Consider the following 24392-nt stretch of genomic DNA (forward strand, 5'->3'; position numbering starts at 1 on the left):
CTTCAACATCTTATTGCTTTTGTTATTCAAACTTTAAAAAAATTTATTTTAAGTAGAATTGTGGAAACAAAGTTGAGATGAGTGTCTATCGCTTGATGATTGTTTTAGAGCATTTTGGACAATTATGTGGAGTAGCCAAGAATATTTAATAATGTAAAACTAAGTACATTTTATAGGTAATGTTTTCACATTTTTCTGAAAAGGTATTGCATATCTACTTGCTAATTGCATTTATAGGTTAACTGTATTTTGTCTAGATTGTTTTAGATCAGCTAATGTTATAAATATATGAGTTTTAGAGCTGATTGGATTGAAAGAATGACTGATTTTGTATATATCATCTTGTATATGCACTCATTTTTTTTCCTTGAAAAGTGGGAATATCTAGATAGATTGGTCATTGTCATTATGTAATTGTACAGATTTAATCTTAAAAATTCCAAAATTTAGTCTAAAACATCAAAAGATTTTTAATGGTCGAAATTTAATGAATATAATTCTAAACCAAGCATCAAAAGATTTTATGCTCAGAGATCAAGTATAATTTATGATACAAATGGTTCTACTAGTATACCCCAAAATTATAGAAAACACTGCCTATAAGTTTTGAAATTTAATTTTAAAATAAAGCCATTAAGAAGAACCTTTGTTATTTTAATCTGATCAACTGTTTCAACTTCATTGTCAATAGAATTTTATGTGTATGTATAGGATTCCTCAGAGTGAAAATTGACTTGATGGCATGCAACAACATATTAATATAAAAATCATTTTCATATGTATTAAGTACATATTTCTTTATGTAGTTACTAATGACAATTTACCTATCAATACAATGACATGTACAAATCTGTGGTCATACTTTTTCTTTATGGCAATATACTTTTGAGATTTATAAACTGCTTCTATGATTTGAACAAGGTTAAATACCAGTGATGGTGTATGTTATTTAACAGTACCTTATTGGTTAATTTTAGGAATTTTTGAGAGAAAGTTGTTTTTCCGTGAGATCCATAATTTAAGATACACAATTTAATGGAGATTTCATGTATATTGAATTTTAAATTTTCTTTCAACGCAAATAAAAGTCGGTATTAACAAATAAACAGAGTATTAATAAATGACAGTATAAATGGCTCTCTTGTTATACTGGTTTTAACAATAGAGAAAAGGGAACTCCAAAATGTTAATGGATAAATGAAATTTTATTCATAAGCTTTTGATTATCCACCCTTCACCTGCAAAAAAAGTTCATGGTATACAGGTTTACCATTTGGGTAAAAATAATATGTTGAGAACATCTATTAAAATATTTTCCTTTTTTCACCTGGTCCCCTTAAGTTAGATGTTATGATCTAGTTTGTTATTGGGACTATCTCATGGTCTATTATAATCCAAAATTTTTTTTGGAATTGACATTTGTAATCACTGTCAATGAACATGTCACAGGTTGTGACTCCTACTGATTTAGTAAATCTTAATCTTAGGATTCTTAAACTTCTTAATTCATAAAAATACAGGTGAAACTTAGCTTCATTTAATTGGCCAAGGGTTCGCAGCATCCAAGTTTAATTTTGAGTTTTAGTTCCATTTCTTTAATTTTTTTAAAGAACTTTTCAAAATAAACTATTCTGTCTCTTAACTTTATATAAGAAGTAATGTTTTGGTGGGTTTTTTTGGGGTTTTTTTTTGTTTTTTAAGATCATTTTATTAGGGGCTCATACAACTCTTACCACAATCCACAAATAAATCAATTAAGAAGTAATATTTATAAACTTATATTTGAAATAGAAATGAAGTGATTACAATAATCGAGCTATATTACTGCCATAGAATCTATTTCAACTCATGGTAGTCCTAAATAACTGAATAAAACTGCTCTCTACGTTTCGCTGGCTCTTTTTTCACCTACAGAGTGACTGATGTGTTTGAACCCTTTCTGTTAGCTAATGTCTAATGTTTAATCCACTACCTCCTAGTGTTCCTTAGCTAAAATACTATGAAAGAAAGAGATGAGAAAGAATTAACTTTTACTTTGATTGATAATTAGATAGAAATTACTAAAAAATTACTAAGCCACTTTTGATGTTCAGTTAATGATGATTTTACTGAAATGTATATAAAAATCAGGATATTTAATCTTGGTTTACTACAAGAACCATAATCGAAGGAGATAGATATACTCTGTTTGGAGCTTTTAAGGAGTAAGTCTGCCAGTTCCTATTTAAATCTATCCTTAGGTCCTTTCCTAATATAAATTTATTGTTTTATGGTTGTGCTATCATTCATTCCTAACCTTCCTCTCACTATTTTTCTCATACATATCTACTTAATGGAATATTCAGTTGTTTTAACGTTGCAATCAGAAGTTCCTGTACATGACAATGGGAATGTAGGGCAGAAAGAGAATTTAGCATTTAACTATATAGGAAAATAGAATAGAGAAAGATTAACTATAAAATCTGTTGTTCTACAGGTACTGTGAGAATAGAGATGTTTCGAAATATGCAGAATGCAGAAATCATCAGAAAAATGACGGAAGAATTTGATGAGGTATAGTATTTATACACATTTCCATTTATACTTTGAAATTATGAATATTTTATGTTTTGATTTAGAGCCTAGTGTAATGGAAAAATAGCATTATTGATATGAAAATTCATTCTACTAGTTCAAAAATTAATTGTAATTGGAGGTTTTATTATATTACATGGAGAATTAGTATTGAATGACAACTAATAACATACAATGTTAAGTTATTCAAAGTAAAAAGTTATTTTTGATATTATCCATTCTTGAAGTCCTCATATACCCAAATTCAAAGATGTTTCTTGAACAGTTTCATTATCTGTAGTATGCTTGTACCACAAAAAAATGAAAATTTAAATAATAAGCTGTTTAGAACTTAAGAAATTATTATTTTCTTTAATTCCATTTTTTCTACAAACTTTTTGAAGCTCCCTTATACTTATCATAGAGGTGCTTAGAGTGAATCATCATTTTTAAAGACTTGGAGAACTAATGGAAAAAAACAGTTTAAATGTATTTAACCCAGAAATTCTCAAAATTATATGAGGTCCTCTTTATTATTTACGTATAACCCTTAAGCTCCTAGTTGGGATACTTTACTTGAAACCATTTAAATTCCCATGTAGCTTATATTTTTTTCCTTTACTTGCCTTCTAGAATTAATCACCTTTAGACAATGGACTGTGTAAGACATGAGATAACAATAATAGTATATAATTGAACAAGGATTCATGAGAGTAGGAGGGGAATAAAGAGGAGCTGTTACTTACGGCTCAAGTAGAAAATGTTTTGGAAAGATTGATGGCAGCATATGTAGAAGTACTTAATACAATTATAAGATTTGTAAGAACCCCTCAATAAAATAATTAATTAAAAATCACCCCCTCCTTTTGTTGAAATGTTCTTTTCATTGCAATGGCTAAAACACTTTCCCGCGTTTATCTTTTGTGTTTCATTTGTGGTGAGCCCTTTGTGTAATACTTAGGCCATCACCAGTTCTAGCATTCCGTGTTTTATTGTTAGCCTTTTTATATTGTTATAGATGATCTTTTTTTTCAGCTTTAAACCATAACCTCAGATTTTTTGTTGTTGTCCTAAATCCACTTGGTTTGGAAATACGGGAGCTCAAGGTTTTTAATGTTATTTTTAATTGAGAGATGTAATTCAAGTAGATGATGAAACATTGACATTCAAAAGTGCATAGCAAGACATAATTCTGGTCAGGTATTTTCCTTTTGTAGCATTATAAAACTTTCCTTTTGAATAATAATTTATAAATTATCAAGGGTTCATGAGGGAGGGGGTGTGGGGAGAGGGCGGGGGAATGAGGAGCTGATGCCAAGGGCTCAAGCAGAAAGCAAATGTTTTGAGAATGATGAGGGCAACAAATGTACAAATGTACTTGGCACAATGGATGTATGTATGGATTGTGATAAGAATTGTATGAGCCCCCAATAAAATGATTTAAAAAACAAAACAAAAAAATAAAACTTTCTTTTTATCTAGTCATTTTGTTGGGGGCTCGTACAACTCTTATCATAATCCATCCATACATCCATTGTGTCAAGCACATTTGTACATTTGTTGCCATCATCATTCTCAAAACATTTGCTTTCTACTTGTGTCCTTGATATTAGCTCCTCATTTTTCTCCCTCCCTCTAAAAACTTTATGTGCAACTTTATAGAAACAATTTTAAAGTAGCTTTTACCCTATTTTCGTCCCATTCCTTATAAGCTATGTATTTTAACTTGTGTTCCAATGTATATATTCTTGATCAGTGGTCCTCATTTTTATAATCCCAGGAGTTCTTAAATTCAGAGTATGTAATTGTAGAAAAATTTGGTCTTTGCATGAGACTATTTAAAATTTTTATTTAACCCAGTAAGTAAAAATATTCATCTATATTGCTTTTGGAGGTACAAGGGGACTTCTAAATGTTTGTGGAAATTTTCCATTTTCTTTTTTTAAATCATTTTATTGGGGCCTCTTACAGCTCTTAAAAGAATCCATACACACATTGTGGTGAGCACCTTTGTACATATGTTGCCATCTTCCTTTTCCAAACATTTTCTTTCTACTTGAGACCTTTCTATCAGCCCCTCAATTTTTCCTCCCTTCCTCATTAGCCCTTAATCATTTATAAATTATTATTTTCATACCGTATACTGACTGCTGTCTCCCTTCACCCACATTTCTGTTGTTCTCCCCCCTTGGGTATACATCAATCATTGTGATCTGTTCCTTCTCTCTCCCACCCACTTTGCCCTTATCCTCATTTTATCACTACACCCATTACTGTTCTTGTGGGGTTTTTCTTCCTTGGAGTCCCTGTTCCAAGAGCTCTTATTTGTACCAGAGTGCATGCTCTGGTCCAGCTTGATTTGTCAGGTAGAATTTGGATCATGATAGTGGGAGAAGGAAGCATTAAAGAACTGTAGCAAAGTTGTATGTTACTTTGGTGCTATACTGCACCTTGGCTGGTTCGTCCTTTTTTGTGACCCGTCTATGTTTCGGGTCTCCACTCCACTCCTTCTTATCCCCTTCTCTTTCACATCAGTATGATTTTCTTCCCTGGGTCTTCTGATGACTTATGCCTGATCCCATCAAAACCTCATGATCACACAGACTGGTGTCCTTCTTTCGTGTGGGTTTGGTTGCTTCCCAGCTATATGGCCGCTTGTTTATCCTCAAGCCTTTCAGACCCCAGATGCTATATCTTTTGGTAGCTGAGCACATCAGCTTTTTCACCACATTTGCTTATGTACCCATTTTGCCTTTAGTGATCATGTTGAGAAGGTTAGCATCACCAGGTTATTAGAACAAAGTGTTCCTGCCTTGATGGAGTACTTGAGTAGAGGCCCAATGTCAGTCTACTACCTAATTATTTAACATTTATATACATAGAACTATGTCACTATTGTTATATAAAAATATATTTACCTAGGTACATGCCTGTGTTTATACTTCTATAAATGTCCTTTGCCTCTGAGTTCTTTCCGCTTTCCTTTGACTCTTCTGTCTCACTATCATGTTCGACCTTCATTCGGCTCCAAGTAATTCCTCCTGGCTACGTTACACTTGATCAAGCTCCACCAGGCATCCTACGCCTTCCTCAGCATCAATTTTAGATCACTTGTTCTCTTGTTGGCTCCCCCCTTCCTCCTATCCCATGTTCCCTAGAACCTTTGGTCTAGTTGTTTTCTCCTCAAGATTGTTTATCCTGCCTTACCTAGATAGTCATGGAAAAACAAAACAAAAAATGGGGTAGAGGGGTAGTGGGGAAGGCCATAAATGTCTCATAATGGGCCAAGCCCTATGGACCTCTCTGTGCATTTGCTGCTCTGAGCAGGACTATCATACTCAGGGATTGGTGGACCTGGTTGCATTCCATTCTTTCTCCTTTCCTCTTAATTTGCTTCCATGTGTTCTAAGTAGTCATGGCCCTCTCCCTGAGCTGTAGGTTCAGGGATATCGTCTGTAGTTCTTTCTTTTGGGGAGAGGGTTCACGCAACTGGTACTGGGGCCAGCCCCATAGGCCTCATGTAGCACATTCTGTTGCATGTGTTTAAATAGAAATTATATATATTCTCGTCTTCAACTTGAAACCTTGAAAGTTTTAAAATAGTTCCATGGGTCTGGTCACTAAAATATACTTAGCTTCTTTTTGATCTTCAAGAACTTGCATGTGGCAAATTGAAGATAACAAAATCAATGTGTGTGATAGATGTACTTCTTAAACTAGCAACTTCACTAATTTATAGCCTTGTAAATCAGGTGTTTCACATTGTATCTTTAAAATTTGTAAGCGTTGTAGACCATAAGGGCACTAGCAAATGCTAGGCCATTCCTTAAGAGTGTAAAGTTGTTAGGGTCACCTGGAGAACTTTTAACAAAATAATATATCTATTGCTTTCCTCTAACTTCCAGATATTCAGATTTAATTAGCCCAAGCTAGGCATAAGACTTTTTCCAAGCGCCTCAGTGCAATAAAGTTTTGGTAAAACTGGTTTAATTGAAGTAGAAGAAAGTCAAGAATTAAAGTATTAAAATACTTAACATAGATAAAAAATTTCAAAGACACATGGAAAGAATGAGTCCACTGACCTTGCCAACATCAGTCTCAACAATCTTCACACTAGAACAGCGGTTCTCAGCCTGTGGGTCATGCATGACTCTTTGATGGTTGGATGACCCCCTTCACAGGGGTCGTCTGATTCATAAAAGTAGCAATTTTTCAGGTATGAATTAGCAATTAAAATAATTTTCTGGTTCGGGGTGTCACCACGACATGAGGAACCTGTATTAAAGGGTCGCGGCATCAGGAAGGTTGAGCCATTGGACTAGAGAACTAGAGTGTACCCAGCTACCACTATCACCACTCTGAAAAGAATTACATTAGAAGGTCCTAGATAGAGTGGAAGGAAAATGAAGCGCAAAATTCAAAATCCCTGAAAAAAATTACATTAGGAGGCCCTGGATAGAGTGGCAAGAAAAATATAACGCAAAATCCAAAATTATTAAAAATAAAAACAAACAAAAAAATATGTTTTCTGTGTTGCTCTAGACTTGTGGACAAGATTATGGTCCTTAATCACCATTCAAATCTGGAAATGAACTCAACACCTGGGAATCAATTTTCACCCAAGCAATAATTCTCTAAAGGGTTATAATCACATTAGTTAGTATGTACCCTATAGAATATTCAACTGTATGAGATTCAGTGATCTGCATTTACCGAACTACAAATATCAGAAGGATAAGAGAAGAGGGAAGAAGTGAAACTAAACACAGAAGAAGTGTGATACATGATATTACACTGTGAAAATTGGCAGTTGTTAAATGTATGAATTGTTGAACACTTAACCTTCACCCAATTCACAATAATTTTTCTAAGTTTGTCAATGCTGAAAAAAATGAATACATTTTGAAACTGCAAGAAATAATCACATTTGTAGTAAATTTTTCAAGTAATTAGCAAAAGGATGAGGAATTTAGGGAAATGAAGGTCATGCTATGCCAAAGAAAATATTCATTAATATTATCCTCCTCAAAAGACCCCTTACCTATTGCTATTGAGGTAATTCCAACTCGTTCAAGGTGAATAAAAAAAATAGTAAACCTAACAAAATTTATAATGGGTTAAAAATAGAGCTAGCAATGAAAATTATTCTAAAGCTTTCATTTCATATTTCTAAATATTGTCCCACTATGTGAGATGAATGATCTTATTAAAGAATATTAGATTTTAATCATTTTATTTTCCCCCCTGATTAACAGTAGTACAATCAACACAACCTTTTAAAATCATTTTATTGGCACACACTTGACATATACAATTTAATCACTCAATCATAGTAAAATGAATTATGCATTCATCAACAGTCAGTTCTAGAACATTTTCTTCTTGCCCATACCCATTGTCAGCTCCCCATGTCCCATCGACTGGGCCTGCAGTTCCCCTCGCTAATTATTAGTGCAGCTATTGTCTCTGTAGTTTTATCTGTCCTAGCCCTTAAACTATCTACATTGACTAGACACAAGCTTTATCAAAAAGAAAACCAATATTGCATGCTGGGTCAGAAAAGGAGATCAAATGCTTAGTTGTTACATTTTAGCTAAATGACATCTGCTGTACTAGACTTTAAAAGGCATTCTGTATGATCATAAGGTTATTCACATGTGTGGACCCAGCGAATGGATTTCAGGCTTCCACTGCTATTCATAGCCTTCTGGAAACCACATGTGGAGAATTTAAGACTTAATATCATGCCTTTCTTTGGATATAAAATACCTGCACCACCTAGTCTGGTGTGTTTCTTTCATGTGGACTTTGTTAAAGCTTTAACACCATTTTAATTATGACTAAAATGTATTTATGTGAATGAGAATTATACATTCACTATTTTCTAAGGCTGGCCATTCTATAATCAATCATATTAACATATCACTCTTTTAGTAATGAATATACACGTAAACAACTGGCTTTAAATGCTTATATCATTAAAATTTAAGTGTGTTTTCTCCCTATTCCCAATAAAATGCTATATAAGTCATTCAATTCTTTAAGAATGGGGATACTTAATAAATTACATTTTGTGGTGGTGTTCTGAAAAGTCTGGAAACAAAAGCCTGGGAAAACATCTGGTCACCTGGTGTACCCCCACAGTACACCAGATTTGATACATTGAACACTAATGACCAAAAGCCCGATGAGATGTGGGATGGCATCGAGGAGGTCATCAAAGATGTGGGATGAGATATAAAAAAATCAAAGGTCACTTTATAAGATAGTAAAGAAAAGACCAAATTGGATGTCAGTACACACTCTGAAACTTGCTTTTGAACGTGAGTAAATAAAGCAAATGGAAGATAATGATGCTTTAAAATTGCTACCCAGAAGATTTCAAAGGGCAGTGTGAGAAGACAAAATAAAGTATTAAAATATGTGCAAAAAACTGGAGTTAGAAAACAAAAAGGGAAGACATGTTCAGTATTTCTGAAGCTAAAAGAACAAGCAAAAATCCAAACCTTAAATTGTAATACAGAAAGATTCCATGGATAGTAAGTAGTGTCAGGGTTGAAGGAAGACATTAATAACCAAATGTGTGCAAATAACACAAACTTGTCAAAAGCGATGAGAATTTGAAGCACTTATTGATGAAGATCAAAGATTAGTGTGGATTATATACTATAGATGGCTGTATAGATTATTTCTCAACATAAAATCCTCACTGAGCAGCTGATTGCCGCATCATAATAGAGAAATAGAGAAAAGATTGACGTTGTCAAGGATTTCATTTTATTTTGATCCACAATCAACAGCCCTGGAAGCAGCAGTAAAGAAATCAAGCAACAAATCACATAGGCAAATCTGCTTTAAAGACCTTTTTAAAGTGTTAAAAAGCAAAGATGTCACTTTGGAGGACTAAAGTGCTCCTGACTCCAGCCCTAGGGTATTTTCAGTTGCTTAATATGTATGTGAAAGCTGAGCAATGAATAATAATTAAAGAAGAACCAAATTATGGTGATTGGCAAATAATATTAAATATACCTGATCTGCCAGAAGAATGAACAGATTTGTTCTAGAGAAGTACAGCCAGAATTCTCCTTGTAAGTAAAGATGGTGAGACTTTTGTCTTGTATACTTTTACAAGATTACCAGAAAAGACCAATATCTGGAGTAGAACTTTTTGCTTGCTTGCTAAAATGGAGGGTCTGCAAAATGTGACAGCAAGGAAGGGATCAAACATTACAATTCCATATGTTAAGTATAGCTTGTATGTAGCAAAACCTTTGCAATGGAACACAATTTAATGTATTATTTAGTGCTATAATTCTTGTCTGTTATTTTGTATTGTGTTGCTTTAAATTAATACATAGACATTGCATATTATGCTCTGTTGCAGTAATTATAACTTATCCTGGAACTTTATGCTTCTTTCTTCCTTTTATTTAAAATCATTTTATTGGTGGCTCCATACAGCTCTTATCACAATCCATCCATCCAGTGACTCAAGCACATTTGCACATTTGTTTCCATCATTTTCAAAATATTTTCTTTCTACCTAAGCCCTTAGTTTCAACTTTTTTCCCCCTCCCTCTCTCATCCTCACTCCCTCACAAAACCTGGATAATTTATAAATTATTATTATTTTTTCATATCTTATACTGACCAATGCCTCCTTTCCTCCACTTTTCAGTTGTCCATACCCAAGGGAGGAGATTATATGTAGATCGTTGTGATCAGGTCCCCCTTTCTCCCTCTATCCTTCCCTTATCTTCCTGGCATTGCTACATTCACTATTAGTCCTGAAGGGTTTATCTTTCCTGGATTCCCTGTGTTTCCAGCTCTTCTCTGTACCAGTGTACATCCTCAGGTCTAACCAGATTTGTAAGGTAGAATTGGGATCATAATACTGGGGGAGGAAGAAACATTAAAAAACTAGAGGAAAGTTTTATGTTTCATTGATGCTATACTGCACCCTGACTGGCTCATCTCTTCCCTGTTACCTCTATAAGGGGATATCCAATTGCCTACAGTTGAGCTTTGGATCTCCACTCCATACTCCCCCCTCATTCATAATGATGCCTGATAACTGGCATTCTTTGATGCCTGATAACTGATCTCTGCGGAACCTCGTGATCACACAGGTTGGTGTGCTCTTCCATGTGGGCTTTGTTGCTTCTGAACTAGGTGGCCGCTTATTTATCTTCAAACCTTTAAGACCCCATACGCTATAGCTTTTGATAGCCGGGCACCATCAGCTTTCTTCACCATATTTGCTTATGCACCTGCTTTGCCTTCAGGGATCGGGTCAGGAAGGTGAACATCATGGAATGCCAGGTTAATAGAACCAAGTGTTTTTGCCTGGAGGGAGTACTTGAGTACTCCTAATGTCTATCTACTACCTTAATACCAACCCTATAAATACATGCACATAGATCTATTTCCCTGTTGTCATGCATATTTACATATGTACATGCTAGACCTCTGTAAATGCCCTTTGCCTCCTAGTTCTTTCCTCTCTTTCAATTTGTTTTCCTCTTGTCCCACTAGCATGTTCAGCCTTTATTTGCGTGTCAGTAATTCCTCTCGGTTACTTTGCCCTTGATCAAGCCTTCCAGGCCTCCTACACCCTCATCACCATCAATTTTAGATAACTTGTTCTCTTGTTCTGGGTTTGTTAACACCCACTTCCTTTCTCCAGCTTTCCCCTCTGTCATTCTCCCCTTCTCCTCAACACTCAGTGCTCTTATGCTTATCCCACCTGTCTTATCTAGATATCCATGCAGAAATAATGATATGCACAAAAAACAAAACAACAAGAAAAAGAAAACGACAAAAAAAGAAAAGCCTGTAAATAGTTCAAGGTCTGTGTTGACCTTTAGGAATGTTTTCTGGTCCAGTCTGATGGGGTGCCACCCCAAAGTTTATTTTTGGTGTTCTCTGGGGACTTTTTTATTCTCCTCTCCTAGCTGTTCTGTTGTAAGCCCTTAGTGTTTCACCTCAGTGTGGTGTGATCAGATCGGGCACAATTCCTGCATTGTGGCTCCATTGTTGTTCCCCATAGTCTAAGGGCCAGTGAGGAACTTTGTGTCTCATAATGGGACTAGCCTTATGGTCCTCTCTGTGCATTGGCTGCTCTGAGGAGGAATATCGTCCTCAGGGCTTGGTGGGCCAGGTTGTGCTCCACTCTCTTCCTTCCCCTTCATTTGCTCTTGTGTGCTCTCATCAAACATGTCCCTCTCCCTGAGCTGTAGTTTCATTGCTATCCTCTGAAGTGAATTCTGCTGCAGGGAGGGTGGACTTCCCATGTAGTTGGGATTGGTACCAGCCCCTTCTATTCTTGTTTCTAATGCTTATGTGCATTGTAAATAATAAACTTAGGTCTCAAACATTTCATTCGATGATGTATTTAACTTTTTTTTTAAGTCACGGGATTATGAAAGCTAAATGTTAAAATGGTTAAATAGTATGCAACCAAGAGAAAGTTAACAGAAATGCTAAATATAGCTCAAGTTTTCATCTTTTCAAAATGATTGTCTTTGCCTTGCCTTTGTCCTATTCAAAGTTTAAAAGGTTTGGACTCCTTAATATATGCTTGAATGTGAAGCCATTTCCCACATGAAACATGTATCAAGCATCAAAAACGTCTTAAATAGTGAAGATATTGAAAAATGGTTTTACAGATTTTCGAGAAAACTAATTTCCTGAAATCACTAAAAGTTATTCTAATTCTAGAATTTCCATCTCTACATTTTCTCAGCGTTTAATATATAAACATCTAATGTTTAATAAAACCATATATATGAATTTATATATCACCATGTGATCAGTAGATCATTTTCTTTTTCCTGATATAAAATGTTAGAATGCATAGGCCTATGTCAGTGAAACAAAGAATATGCTACCTGACTTTGAGAAGTTCTAGTAGAAACCCTTTTTCCAAAACAAAACATTGAGCGGCCTAAATGAAATTCATCATTAAATGCATTCTTTGGACTTTCAGTTTTAAGTTCTATGTTTGTACTTAACAACAAATAATTTTAATAAAGTTTATGTAGATTATTTGATTAACTGTTTTAACATAATTAAGTAGAAGTTATTCTTCATTATTAGATCACTGCTAATTAAGCCTAACATACCTTTATTTCTTTTTAAAAATCATTTTATTGGGGCTCATACATCTCATCACAATCTATATATACATCAAGTTGAAGCACCCTTGTACATTCGTTGCCCTCATCATTCTCAAAATTCGCCTTCCGTTGGGTTCATGAAATCAGCTCATTTTTCTTTTTTCCCTCCACTCCCTCCCCGGTCCACCCTCCCTCATGAACCCTTAATAATTTATAAATTATTATTTTATCTTACACTGCCTGGCGTCTCCCTTCACCCACTTCCCTGTTGCCCATCCCCCAGAGAGGAGGTTATATGTAGATCCCCAAGATTGGTTCCCCCTTTCTATCCCCCTTCCCTTCCGGTATCGCCACTCTCACCATTGGTCCTGAGGGATTCATCTGTCCTAGATTCCCTGTGTTTCCAGATCCCAACTGAACCGCTCTGCATCCTCTGATCTAACCTGGTCTGCAAGGTAGAATTGGGATCATGGTAGTTGGAGGGGAGGAAGTGTTTAAGAACTAGAGGAAGGTTGTGAGTTTCATTGTTGCTACACTGAATCCTGAGTGACTCATATCCTCCCCACTACCCCTCTGCAAGGGATGTCCAGTTGTCTACAGGTGGGCATTGGGTCCCCATCATGCACTCCCCTCATTCACTATATGATTTTTTTCCCACCGCCTTTGTTGCTTGAAACCCGGTCCCCTCGGCCCTTCATGATCACACATGTTGGTATGCTGCACCCATGTGAGCTTTGTTGCTTCTGGGCTAGATGGCTGCTTGTTTACTCTCAAGCCTTTAAGTCCCCAGATGCTATATCTCTCAACAGCCGGGCACCATCAGCCTTCTTCACCACACTTACTTATGCACACTTTCGTCTTCAGCGTTTATATGGGGAAGGTGATTACACTATGATGACTTTTGTTCTTTGGTTTCTGCTACCTGATGCCTTCAACACCTCGTGTTCACTTAGCATAACTTTTATTTCTGTCGGAGCTTCCTAATGCTTAAATGTCAGGAAATTAAAATAAAGTCTTCAAATCAAGAGAAATGTCAGATTTTTTTAGGTTAACATTTTATGTGACTTATATGGCAATGAGACTTTAAAAAACTATGTGTCAGTGGTTCCTCTTATTTAAAATAAATCACTGCCATCAAGTTGATTCCAACACTTAGTGATCCCTGTAGGACACAGTAGAACTACACCCAGTGATTTCTAACACTGGAATTCTCTTGGGAGTAGAAAGCATTGTATTTCTCCCATGACAGCGGCTGGTGATTTCTAACTGCTATTTTTATGGTTAGCAGTCCAGCACGTAAGCACCATGCCGCCAGTGCTGCTTTTTGTATCCTTTTATCTTCTGCGTGCAATTTGACAAGAACATAACATTTTCATTCATAGTTGTAGTTATTCTCCTAATTGCTAACTTGGTTGCAGCTTTATTCTTAATTAAATGTAAGTGTAGCAGGAGCAAAACCTAGAGGTTTACACCAAGGGTTTAGTCCACTTGCCTCTTAAATTTTTATTAATATTTAGATGTTTAAAAATTTGATAATGATACATATTTCCTAACTATATGGTCAATATTTATATTTTACTATTTTCTAGGTTATTACATGTTGAACCCACTGTTTGTTTCCACTAAACATCAGGATCATTCCTTTTCAAAAATTAGCCAAGAAGGCTTGTCACTGGAGATACTTAACTGAAGTTTTGTTTAGGGTTGATTTTTATTTTGATTTGCATTACTTTTGTAGTGAATTTTCAGCAGGTCTTTCAGTTAATATTAATTTTTATTGATCATCGATATTTTTAGGTCTTATCTATTAATGGTTCTTATTTTCATGATATCTTAAAGATACCTGCTACAATAAACCACTGGGCAGAGCTTTTGTTGCAGTTTTTTTCTTTCACCAAAGAGGAGTCATAAAAAGGACAATATCAGTTTTCTGGAAACCGGAAACAGACTTCTGAATAGCACTGGTTGTACCATTGGATTGTTATGAAGAAATTGATCTGTTCATTATTCCTGATCTAAGATAAATGGAACAAATTAAACATAAGACTGAGTGGACTAAGAGACTATTACGGATTTTATGTGGGGAGATTTTACTGGTGCTTTTAATGTTCTGTTTGTATATAACTAACTTTTTCTCCATAATACTAAATAATTACATAATTAGGAGACCTAGTGGCGGGTTGATTATACATTTGGCTACTAACTAAAAAGCTAGTAACTTAAACTACCAGCCATTCCATTAGAGAAAGATGAGGCTTTCTGCTCCTGTAAAGAATTACAGCCTTGGAAACCCAGAGTGACAATTCCATACTGTAAAGATAAGAAGAAACCTGCTTTCATTAAGTCAGTTCTGACTCAAAGAACTAGAGGAAAGTTGTGTGTTCCATTGGTGCTATTCTGCAAAATGTTTTATTATATGATTGAAAGTCTATAAGTTGAAAGAGCATCAAAATTGCCAATATTATTTTCCCAGGAATTTGACGGTTACAAACTTGCACTTATGTACAAAGGGAATTGAAAAAGTTCTCAAGAACATGAAGACACTCTCACTCACTTACTCACTCACTCTCTCACTCACTCTCTCTCACACTCACTCTAGCTAATTCAATTACTCCCTCACTAATTCACTCACTCACTCTCACTAATTCACTCACTCTCACTTACTCTCTCATTAATTCACTCACTCAACTCTCTCACTAATTCACTCTCTCACCCACTCACTCTCTCTCACACTCACTCACTCTCTCACTAAAAAAACAAAACATGAAGACAATAGAAATTTTCTGACAACTTTTTAAAGACCCCTCACTTGGCAGAATACAATAGTTATTAACTCAAACACAAGCTCATTACCATCTAGTAGATTCTAACTCAGTAGCAATCCAGTAGGCAGAGGAGATCTGAACCCATGAGTTTCTAAGACAGTAACTCTTCAAGGAAGTAAAAAGCCTCATCTTTCTCCCATAGACCTGCTGTTGTCCGTCCCCCAGGGAGGAGGTCACAGGTAGATCCTTGTAATTGGTTCCTCCTTTCCAACCTACCCTGTCTTCACCCTCCCAGTCATAAGTTTTCCTGTTTGATTATGGTATTTCCTTGCCTTTGGTACTTTCATTTCCAGCTTTGTTTCCTTATTTGTTGTTTACCTTCCTATTTCTGAAGAACTTTTCAAAGTAATGTATGTTTAAAGAAGCAAATTGGGGTATTGAAAATAAAATTAAAATTTGCATTTATTTTTATCTTAAAATGCAAGAAAAAATAATTACTAGTAATAGTTTATACTGCCAGAAGAACAAACAAATGCCTGGGAAGAATGCTCCTTATAAGTGAGGATGGCAAGGCTTCGTCTCATGTACTTTGCTCAGGTTATTAGGAGGAAAGAACCAGTCCCTGCATAATGACATCATGCTTATTAAAGTAGAGGGTCAGGTGAAGTAAAATGAACACCCTTAATGAGATGAACTGACAGGGTTATAGCTAATACCCAGCCATTGGTATTTTTAATGGTCTCATATGCATGCAAAAGCTGAATAATAAATAAGGTAGTATGAAGAATTGGTGCCTTTGAATTAAAACATTGCCAATAACAATTGATGCCTGTTTTAGACAGCGTATATTTCAAACAGATAATATGTGGTGTCTGTGTGTTCTTTTGAGTTTACATATTTTCCTTGTTCCTATTTGTACCTAGGGAAATAGAAATCAACAATTTATGACTAATTAAGGTGAATAATATAGGGAACTTATTGATTGTCATTTGTAACCCTTTTGATATAATTTTTTGTGGTGATGCATTAATTTAATCAAGAAATATTTTAGTCTCTCGTAAGGTCAAAGCAAACCAGGCAGAAATTTCTCTGTATAACTTAATAACTATTTGAGAGAGAAAGCCAACATGGAAAACGCATAGCCCTAATGTTCTTATTATAAGTGCTATAAAGGTAAATAATATAGAAAAGAGGGGAAGAAATATAGGAATATGTCATTTTAAATAGGTATGGTCAGCAAGACCTCGCTAGCACCACAATCTTGAACAATTACTTAAGAATAGTGACAAAGGTGGCTATACCTATACCTGGGGAAGATCATTCCAAGCTGAGAAACAGCAATAATTATACGTTCTTTATATTATATTATGTTAAGAAATGTACAGTGTCAAATTGTCCACTTATTAATAGTACTACACTTGAACAAAAACCCAAAACACCAGTTGAGTTATAGTTAAGTCAATTTTGACTCTTCTAGATCCTAAAAATAGTAAAAGTGCTCCATCGTTTTTCTAAAGCTATATGTAATATTTATGCCAAATGCTGCCACACCACAGCAAACCTAATTTCTTGAGTTTTCTGTTGTGTTGTGTTTTTGTTTTATGTAGAGCCAATGTGGTCTAAAGTTTGAAATATGATATTTCATATAAATGAATATTAATTTTAGCATGTATTGGTCTATCCTTATATTATTGTTTGATTATGCATTTCTAAGCAAAAAAATTGGTTCTCATACAAGTTAGGAGCAAGATTCTCTTTCTTTAATTACTGTTTAGAACCATGGCCTCAAGTCAACAGTGAAGCGGGGTGTAGAATTCCTGGTGGAGGTAGAGCAGCGCTGTAATCTAGCAGATAGAAATTGCTAAAAGGCAAATGAGAATGAGGTGTACACATAGACATTTACTTATGTAAATATATTAATGCAAAAATTAGTGTAATGGATTATATACATATATATTTATATGGAAACACATTGAGGTAGTGGACAAACTCTGGGCCTCTACTTAAGTATTTCTTCAACATAAGAACACTTTGTTCTAATAATGTGGTACTGGGCATTGCCCAGTACTTTAGAATACAAAGTATTATCATGTGCAAAAGCCAAAAGGGAAGAACTCATTCAGCATTCCTCCACTTGAAAGAAGTGAACAAAAAAATTCAATCTGGAATTGTAATACTGAAGTATTCCATGGACAAAATAGTGAATGTTGCAGGAAGCATCAAAAGAAGAAATAAAGTACACATAGAATCACTATACCTAAAAGAAGTGGTTCATTTCCAACCATTTGGGGAGGTAGCATTTGATTAAAAACCAATGGTAATGAAGGAAACTGTCTAAGCTACAGTGAAGACATTAATGAAAAACAGGGATCTATAAATTGACAGGCTTTATGACCAATTTAAATGTTTCAGCAAACTGATACAGCACTGAAAGCACTCACTCTCCATGCCATTCTTCCCAAAGTGATCAAAACTATCCCCTGGGCTCTCAGATAACGCAGCAGTCCTGCAACAGCATATCCTAGTCTTTATCCAGGTTATGGGCTATGGTGCATAAGGATTTAATTGGCAGGGATGGAGTTGGGAGCCACTGAGGATTTATTTTTATTTTCTTCCCTGAATAAGAAGCAGTAGGCCAAATAAATTTCGGAACCAATGCTCTATATCAAGTCATTTAGAAGACAAATACCCTGCAAGCCTGGAGGAGATCCAGATCTGTACCCATTCCAAACAAAAATGTGACCCAATAATATCCTGGAATTATCCAACAATATCATATGAAAGTAAAATCTTACCGTAGATAATTTTGAAGCTTAAGTCAGAAGAAAATAGAGAATGAGGAAGGGATACCATCGCTGGCCCCAGATAGATCTTGGCTCTGAAAGCAGAGAGTATCAGGGAATAAAATGCTTATTTGTGTGTGTGTTTTTTAACTATGCAAAGGCATTTACTGTTTGAATCATAGCTGGATAACATTGAGGAAAAAATGGGAATTGCAGAACACTTCGTTGTGTTCATGTGGAACCAAGAGGCCATCAGACTAATAGAATAAAGGAAATACTTGATGGTTTAAAAACAGGGAAAGTCTGTGCCAGGGTGGTATCCTTTCAACATGCTTACTAGATCTGTACGCTTTGCAAATATTACAAGAGGCTCAACTATATGAAGAACACACCATCAGGATTGGAGAAAGGAGCTTGCTGAAAGTGAGGAGACCTTTTAGGCACTTGCAGAGAAAGTCTGCAGCCTTCAGTATGGATTACAAGTCAATGTAAAGAACGCCAAAACTCCCTACTATTGGGCCAAGAGACGAAATCCTAATATATGGGGAAAAGTTTGAATTTGTCAGGGATTTTCTTTCCCTTGGATCCACATCAGAAGCAGCAGTCAGTAAATCAAAGGATGGATTACACTGTTCAAAGCAGCTGCACACGACCTCTTTAAGTTGTTATAGAGCAGATAATGTCACTTTGGAGGCCTAAGATACACCTGACTGATGACATGGTATTTTGTTTGTATGCATGTAAAAAGTGGACACAAGAAATGCTAGAAACAGTCAATAGGCCTGTGAAAGTCTACTTTGAAATAAAATGATAACTCTTAAAAATAAACCTTCTATTGCTTATTCTCATTCATTGAAACCCCATCCATATGTTATAAAAGGAGTGCTATGTAGGTTGAACCATCAGGTTCATATTTGAGTATCAGCTGTTTACAAAAAAAAACTAGCTATAAAGCTAAGAGGGAAAAAATAACTTGGATCAAGCATTTCATATATTATACTTTGTATTTTCTTTTCTTTTTAGGACAGTGGTGATTATCCCCTAACCATGCCTGGACCCCAGTGGAAAAAATTTCGCTCAAACTTTTGTGAATTCATTGGAGTTTTGATTCGACAGTGTCAATATAGTATAATTTATGATGAGTATATGATGGACACAGTAATTTCCCTTTTGACTGGTTTATCAGACTCCCAGGTCAGAGCATTTAGACATACAAGTACACTTGCTGGTAAGTCATCAGCATTTCTTTTCCATTTACTATCTTAATGTGATTTATTCTAGTTAATAGTTCTCTTTAAAATATTGATTTTAATTAATAAATTAGTTTTGGAAAATAACATTTCCCCCCAGATTTATCTCAATAATTTTATGTCATTTATTTGGGTAAAATGTGTACCTAGTTTGATAATGCCCTTTTAATAATTTTGTAAATGAAAATTTAAACCTTCTGACCAGTGTCAACAATTGCTTAGGTCACTTTCTACATTTATATTTTGTAGCAAACAAAATTGTAGAAGACTGTTGGTGTAGTGGCTACCACGTTGGCTTGCTAGTCACAGGTTAGGAGTTTGAAAGCACTAACATCTCCTCACGAGAAAGATGAGGCTTTCAACTCCTGTAAAGAGTTAGAGTCTTAGAAACCTAGAAGGACAGTTCTCCCCTATCCTCCCTGTTTAATAAGATTGCTGTGAGTCTGAATTGAGTGGATGTCAGGAACTGAGACCATATTCTTTAGTAAATCTAAATGATAACAGTTGTTATCCATAGTATTTCATTTTCACTTAAATGTCATTTTATTGCTAATTGTTGTACAGATGTATATACGTATGTAAATATTTCTGTATATATTTGAGAAACATTTCTGTGATATAAGGCAGCAGAGACATTCTTCTTATTCATATTAAAAAGAGTTTAAACATATTTATGCCCAGTGTTTGCAGCTGCTAGAGATACCTACATTCCACACTTCCATGCACTCCATTCCTGAACAGTTGACAAAGCAGCTTTCACTCTGGCAGCAGGTAGAATTGTTTAAACAGCTTCCCAATTAAGGAAAGTTTTGGTAATTTAGGAGTTTGTCTCTTCACCCTCCCCCCACCCCACCTTGACATAAATGCTTTCAAATTAATAAAGACAATAAATAATGTTTAGCAATAACTTTCCATAATCATCTCAATCATTACAGCAAAATGATTCTACTTCATCTGGCCTTAAATTTGAATTTCTCACTTATGTAATATATTTAAAACACTGGTCCACAAACTTAAGAATGTATCCGATTCATCTCTACAACCTGTTCAAACCAATTGCCGAGGGTCACTCTTGGAATTTGACATTTATAATGTGAGAATAGACTCATTGTATTTTTCCAATTTGATGGCATTTACTTATTTCATGAAAAAATATTCTTTTTTTCCCAAATCAAAAATAAATAATACATTTATTTTACTTTGTTCATCCCTATTATTAAGATAATTCTAGTCTTAAGGAATCTTTTTCCTTCATAATTTTAGCCTCTTCATGTTTTTCAGGGTTTATTATAACTATGTGCTCTAATGTGGTGTTGACATCCAGATTTTATTTGATGGTAATTTGCAGATAAGTAGTAGTAGTCTTAGTTTCACTTTTTAATCATTTGCTATTTTCTCACCTATATAGTATTTAATGTTCTAGCTTAATACCATCAACCTCTCATTTTCAAGATGAAAATGAATCAAGAATAGAAAATTTATATGAATAATGAATGCATTGAGATTGATTTTAATTTTAGGGGAAAATAAAATGAGAACTGTGGTTAAGATCATCTTATGACAAGCCAGTGATTTCCACGGAGACAAGCAGGCCAGTATCAAAACCCTAACTACACAAAGAATCTTCAATAATTATTGAATGAGAATATATTTATTGTGAATTGATATGATTCAAATAGGGCATTGTTAACCCTTCTCAGAAATGTTCATAAAAGGGGGAGCAGTGAAAGAAGTTATATAAGTGTGTGTTTTGTTAATTTCTCATACATCATCTATGTATGAGCACAGTTTCAGGGTCCCTCTGTAGTACAGAATCACCAAGGACATGCTTTACACCTAAATTCCAGAGTTCTTTTTTTCTTGAAGATGACTACACATAGATAATTTCTATAAACCCCATGCCTTAGGTTTAACATCTTCCCCTAAATTACAGTTACTAAACTATTTTTTGACCTGAAGGTGGCTCCAGGGAACCACCATCCTTCCCAAAGTATGCCTAAGGGCACATGGCTTGTATGGGTAACATCAATTTTATAAACCCAAAAATCTGGAGTCCAGGAGCATCAAAATTATTTTGATACTAGTTTTTATCAGTGTCTAATAATAGGTCATTCTCAGCCCCTTGAGAGATTAAATATACCTTTTTGTTTAGCAGTTTTATATTGATGTGTTGTGTTTAGATCCTGTGTACAACAGAAGGTGAACACTACCAGGTCCTGCACTATCCACACAGTGTTTTTTTAATAAATCTTTTTATTGGGACTCATACAACTCTTATCACAATCCATACATACATCAATTGAGCAAAGCACTCTTATACATTCGTTGCACTCGTCATTCTCAAAATTCAGCTTCCACTTGGGTTCCTGGAATCAGCTCGGTTTCCCTTTTTCCCCCCTCTCCCTCCCTCCCTGTTCCCCCCTTCTCCCTGGTCCCTTAATAGTTTATAAATAATTATTATATCTTATCTTTCACTGCCCGTCATCTCCCCACACCCACCTCCCCATTGCCCATCTCCCAGAGAGAAGGTTACACATAGATCTCCAAGATCGGTTGGGGTTCGTCCGTCTTAGATTTCCCTGTGTTTCCAGATCCCCACTGCACCGCTGTACATCCTCTGGTATAACCAGGTCCGCAAGGCAAGGTAGAATTTGGGTCATGATAATTGGGAGGTTGAGGAAGCGTTCAGGAACGAGAGGAAGGTTTTTAGTTTCGTTGTTGCTACACTGAACCCTGAGTGACTCATCTCCTCCCCACTACCCCTCTGCAAGGGATGTCCAGCCGTCTACAGATGGGCATTGGGTCCCCATCCCGCACTCCCCCTCATTCATGGTGATGTGATTCCCACCACCACCACCCCACCACCCGCCTGCCTTTGTTGTTTGAGACCTGGTCTCCTCTGCCCTTCACGATCAGCTATGTTGGTCCACACAGTATTTATATTCGAGCTCATCATTGCAGCCACTGCGTCAAATTTTCTCTACTTTTCCTTTGAGGAGATATATGGCATATAAATTTACCTTTTCTTAAATCATAGATTAAAAATAAATTTGCCACAGAAAGTTGATCTTTGTATGGCTTTCATTTCCAAAACCTCGTAATGTTTATAAAATAGATTGTAGAACCAGATATTCTGGATTCAGATTCCTGCCTTACTATGCTTGCCTTGGAAAAATCCTTGACTTATTTGGCCTCACTTTTTTAATATGCAAAGTAAAGAGATAATGGTAGGTAAACTCTTCATTAACTGACACTCAAAGTGGTCAGAGTATTGCCTACCATTTAGTAAGCTGTTGCTTTTATTCTCTAAGGACAATAAAGGCTACTGCTGTTTGGCAATGGTTTCCTTTATTCTTTTGGGGCCCATTGTTGTAGCCACTGTGTCAATCCATCTCGTCCAGAACTGTTCTCATTTTTGCTGCGCCTCTACTTTACCAAATCCAGTATTCTTCTCTAGGGGCTGCTGTCTCCTGATTGCATGTCCAAAGTACATGTGATAATCTCTCACTATCCTTGTCTACATGGAGCGTTCTGGCTGTATTTCTTCCAAAACACATCGATTTGTTCTTTTGAAAGTCCATAGTACTTAAAATATTCTTTGTCAACACCATAGACCAAATGCATTGATTTATTTTAATCTTTCTTGTGCAGTAACCAACTTTCACATGCATATGAGGCGATTGGAAATACCATGGTTTGGGTTAAGCACACCTTCGTCCTCAAAGTAACATCCTTGCTTTTCAACACTTTAAAAAGATGTTTTGTGCAGCACATTTACCCTGTGCAATGCATCATTTGATCTCTTAATTGCTGCTTTCATGAGCATTGATTGTGAATACAAACAAGATGAAATCCTTGACAACATCACCCCTTTCTTATGATGGTACCTATTGGTCCAGTTGTGAGGTTTCTAGTAGTGAAGAATTCCAGTCCTCTTTACATTGCTTTGGTCTTCTTTACATCAGGGTAGGTAATGCCGAGGTCTTGTGTTCCATAGTCACGAAATGGCATCTTAACATCACACACGTTTGAGTGGGAAGTGAGGCTGCTATTTGAGTGGTATATTTCAAAAGGTCTTTTTTAGGACAGGCTTGGTGTGCCAGAACCAAATATTCTACTTAGAATATTCCCTAAAATTGCTTTTCTGGCAAACATACTTAAAAGAAACAAGTCAATAAAATAACTGTGTGCGTGTTTTCTTCAATAATTACTTTGATTTATATGTACTGTATCATCTGTGTTCATATATTGTGGTTTCAAGTTACAGTTATTGCTGAGTTCATTGAAGATGATATTTTTCCCATTGATATTTTAGTTTTTGAGAAATGGGTTGGTTGTTATTCGGTATATTTACTGTTTCAAGACAAGTTTGCAACAAATCACTCAGCCCCTTTTTCACAAGATTTTTTAAACTGAAGAAGGAATATGGCCATACATCTCTTGAAAGTTTAATTTGTTCCATTTTCAAAAATACTTCTAGAATGTATATATTTGGTTTTCAAAATATATTTAATTAAGCTTCTTTTACTTTTTTTGTTTCTAACCCCAGTAATATAAATGTTTTCTATACCCACACCCTCGGCCATTAAGTCAATTCCAACCTTTATTGACCCTATATAGGAATTCTGATACTATAAAACTTTATGGAAGCAAACAGTCGCATCTTCTACAGTTTGTCTGGTGGGTTTGAGCCACTAACCTTACATTAGTAAGTCAGTGTAACTCACAGCTTAAATCTTTTGACACTATTTTTTTGTTGTTGTTGTTCTTCATATCTTTTACTTCTTAGGAAAAGCTTAAATACCCACCTTTTCTTGGCTGTATGCACACATGCCCAAAGCCTTGTTGCTATTGAATTGATTCTGATCCATGGTCACCCTGTGTTTTCCAGAAAAGAACTCGGCTCCATATAATTTTCTTGGG

General features: G+C 35.5%; 1 protein-coding gene across 3 annotated transcripts in view; it reads left to right on the forward strand.

The window, feature by feature from the left end:
• STAG1 (STAG1 cohesin complex component) overlaps positions 1–24392 on the forward strand; it is a 390900-nt gene that overhangs the window by 212793 nt on the left and 153715 nt on the right. For all 3 annotated transcript variants that reach the window (XM_075546879.1, XM_075546878.1, XM_075546877.1), the window contains 2 exons: positions 2477–2553; positions 19243–19447. In XM_075546879.1, the coding sequence (XP_075402994.1) occupies positions 2477–2553; positions 19243–19447 (282 nt within the window). The remainder of the gene's footprint in view (positions 1–2476; positions 2554–19242; positions 19448–24392) is intronic.

Source organism: Tenrec ecaudatus, chromosome 4 (assembly GCF_050624435.1).
Source record: "Tenrec ecaudatus isolate mTenEca1 chromosome 4, mTenEca1.hap1, whole genome shotgun sequence".
Classification (NCBI taxonomy): Eukaryota; Metazoa; Chordata; class Mammalia; order Afrosoricida; family Tenrecidae; genus Tenrec; species Tenrec ecaudatus.